This window comes from Carcharodon carcharias, chromosome 5, assembly GCF_017639515.1.
Source record: "Carcharodon carcharias isolate sCarCar2 chromosome 5, sCarCar2.pri, whole genome shotgun sequence".
NCBI classification, from domain to species: domain Eukaryota; kingdom Metazoa; phylum Chordata; class Chondrichthyes; order Lamniformes; family Lamnidae; genus Carcharodon; species Carcharodon carcharias.
In genome coordinates this window covers 115067515-115070895 of record NC_054471.1, presented here as the reverse complement: position 1 = coordinate 115070895, position 3381 = coordinate 115067515, and the positions used below count along the sequence as shown (strand labels likewise).

The following is a 3381-nucleotide window of genomic DNA, read 5'->3' as shown; positions in this document are numbered from 1 at the left end:
CTGTGGAGACAGAAAAAAAGCAATTACAAATCAAGGTTGTAAAATGATCCATTAATTGTTTTGTACTTTAAGCATCACAAAAGAGTAATAAGTAAACTATACATTCACAATTGGCACTGCTAGGTGGATTTATTGGGGCAGATTTAATTTTGTTAAATAGGCAAGATTTCTGTGGACTTTTTCAGTTTGTTTGATGACCATATTATCCAACGAACATTGTTCAATTAAACAACCACACCAATTGGAATACTGGTGAGGGGTCTTCACATTGAAGACTTCCTATTTTTGATACTTTAACACATGGATCGACAAGAGAATGTGCATACTTTAAGGACTCCACGTAGCACTTTTGAAATCGAATATTAAGAAAACTTGCATTTGTAAGGATATCCCACAGTAATTTACAACCAATAAATTGCATATGACATACTGTTGTATTATATAAGAAAACACTGAATGATGGTTCAGGGATAAATGTCAGCCAAGACAGTGGACTAACCCCATCTTTTAAAAAATATCATAGGATCCTTTGCACCTATGACAACAGCCTGTGATTAATCACTGCTAAACACAGTATTCCCAATACTACGCAATGTGTCAGCCAAAATTGTGCACTTAAATCTGGAGTGAGCATTGAAGGGTAAGAATGCTTTCAGTGAGCCGTGATGACGTGGAATCCGAATTTCTGCCAATTGGATCTGCTGAAATGTTTGGGATATCGCTTGATTTAAAACAAGGTAGTTTCAACTAATTTTATGGCCGGTTTTTATTTGACCACAATTATATAAGCATTTGGTTACCCTGGAATTAGATTTTTTTTAAGGAATGAGTGAAAACAAATTTTGTAATCTTCTACCACATTGTCATCAATAAAGGTGGAGAAATATTGTTTATCCACAACAGACAACCTGGAAGACCAACTAACAATATAACTAACAACATAATGAAGAGTTAAAGCCAAAGAAAAAACTATTTTTCTTAAGAACATTTAATTTACCTGCCATTGTTTTCTGCATCTGGAGTAGAATTATTTTCATATACGGTACGAATAGATTGCAACAAATATTTACATAGGTTTTCCAGTTGGGGAATGCTACTCTGACTTTCAAGATTTTCAAACCAATACTTGGGAAAACAAGCTATTATCTGCAAGAAACAGAAGGAAAACAGTCAATATAACTTTTCCACTGGTTACCAAAATTATACTTGGCATTCAACTTTTTCAGTTCTATGAGCAGTACAATGTTAAAAAAGTTAAAAATACAAAGATAACACTTTGCAAAACAAAACTCCACATAATACTGTAGCTATCAGAACATGTGTGGTTTGTAGATTGTGAGTTAACACCCAAGAGTTCTGACACTTATTTCAGTTTGGCTATGGGAATCAAATCTTGGCAGCCAAAACATATTGGCATCTTTAGACGCCAAGTAGTTAAGTGCTTGCTGCTGGAGGGGCTATGCATATAAATTTTCAAATGAACAAAAAATGCTGCATTTATAAAAAACAAAATTATAGGAATATTCCACTGCAGTTAGTGTCCTTTATAATTGTTCATGGGATGAGAGTGTTGCTACCTAGGCCAGCATTTATTGCCTCTCCCTAATTGCCCCTGAGGTGGTGCCGGTGTGCTGCCTTCCACTGCAGTCCATGTGTTGTTATGAAGGGAGGTCCAGGATTTTGACCCAGCAACAGTGAAGGTACGGTGATATAGTTTCAAATTACGATGATGTAACTTGGATAGGAATTTGCAGGTGGTAGTGTTCCCATCCAGCTGCTGCTCGTCTTTCTAGGTGGTAGAAGTTAAGGGTTTGGAAGGTGCTGTCAAAGGAGTCTTGGTGAGTTTCTACAGTGCATCTTGTAGATGGTACACACTGCTGCCACTGTGTCAGAGGGTGGAGGGAGTGAATGTTTAAGGTGTGGATGGGCTGCCAATCAAGTGGGCTGCTTTGTCCTGGATGTCGTTGAGCTTCTTGAATGTGGGAGCTTCACTCATTCAGGAAGTGGAGTATTCCGTCACACTCTTGACTTGTTCCTTGTAGATGGTGGACAGGCTTTGGGGAGTCAGGAGGTAAGTTACTCTCTGCAGAATTCCCAGCCTCTTACCCTTTTCTTGTAGGCACAGTATTTATATGGCTAATCCAGTTTAGTTTCTGGTCAATGGTAACCTCCAGGATGGTGATGGTTATGCAAGTTATACTTGAGGCTTAACATCCCTTACTGCTAGAAGTGACATTAGCCAACTAGGCGTATATACAAATTAGGAGCAGGAGTAGGCCACTTAGCCCTCCAAGCTTGCTCCACCATTCAATAAGATCATGGCTGATCTGAATGCAACCTCAACCCCACATTCCTGCTCCCCTCCCCCCAATAACCTTTCACTCCCTTGTTAATCAAGAATCTATCTAGCTCTGCCTTAAAAATATCCAAAGACTCTCAGCCCTCAAGAGAAAAAGTTTCTCCTCGTCTGTGTCTTAAATGAGCAATTCCTTATTTTTAAACAGTGAAGCTTAGTTCTGGATTCTCCCACAGCAGGAAACATCCTCTCCACATCCATTCTGTCAAGACCCCTCAGGAACTTGGGGAGGCAGTGCGTAGTGGTATTGTCACTGGACTAGTAATCCAGAAACCCAGGGTAATGCTCTGGGGACCTGGGTTCAAATCCCACCATGGCAGATTGTGGAATGTGAATTCAATAAATATCTGGAATTAAAAGTCTAACCATTGTCGATTGTCATAAAAACCCATCTGGTTCACCAATGTCCTTTAGGGAAGGAAATCTGCTAACTTCACCTGGTCTGGCCTATATGTGACTTCAGAATGCCCTCTGAGCAACAACAATTAGGAATGGGCGATAATTGCTGACTTAGACAGCAATGCCCACATCCCACGAACGAATATAAAAAAAATCTTAAAGGCTTCAATTAAGTCACCTCTTACTCTTCTGAATTCCAGTGAATACAAGCCTAATCTGTCCAGCCTTTCCTCATAAGACAACCCGTCCATTCCTGATATTGGTCTAGCAAACCTTCTTTGAACTGCTAATGCATTTGTATGTTTCTTTAAATAGGGAGATCAGTACTGTATACAACACTACAGATATAGTTTCACCAATGCCCTGTACAATTGAAGCATAACCTCCCTACTTTTGTAATCAATTCCCTTCACAATAAATGATAACATTCTATTAGTTTTCCTAATTACCTGCTGTACCTGTGTACTAACCTTTTGTGATTCATGCACTAGGACACCCAGATCCCTCTGAATCTCGGCGCTTTGTAATCTCTCACTATTTAGATAAGAAGCTTTTTTTATCTTTCCTGCCAAAATGGACAATTTCACATTTGCCCACATTATACTCAATTTGCCAGATCTTTGCCC

At 39.1% G+C, this 3381-nt stretch overlaps 1 protein-coding gene across 4 annotated transcripts in view; it reads right to left on the bottom strand.

Moving 5' to 3' along the window:
• Positions 1–3381, bottom strand: part of LOC121278362 (intron Large complex component GCFC2-like) — a 54602-nt gene that overhangs the window by 1074 nt on the left and 50147 nt on the right. For 3 of the 4 annotated variants that reach the window (XM_041188702.1, XM_041188703.1, XM_041188705.1), the window contains one exon: positions 998–1146. In XM_041188702.1, coding sequence (XP_041044636.1) covers positions 998–1146 — 149 coding nt within the window. The remainder of the gene's footprint in view (positions 1–997; positions 1147–3381) is intronic. The other variant, XM_041188704.1, reaches the window with a different exon arrangement.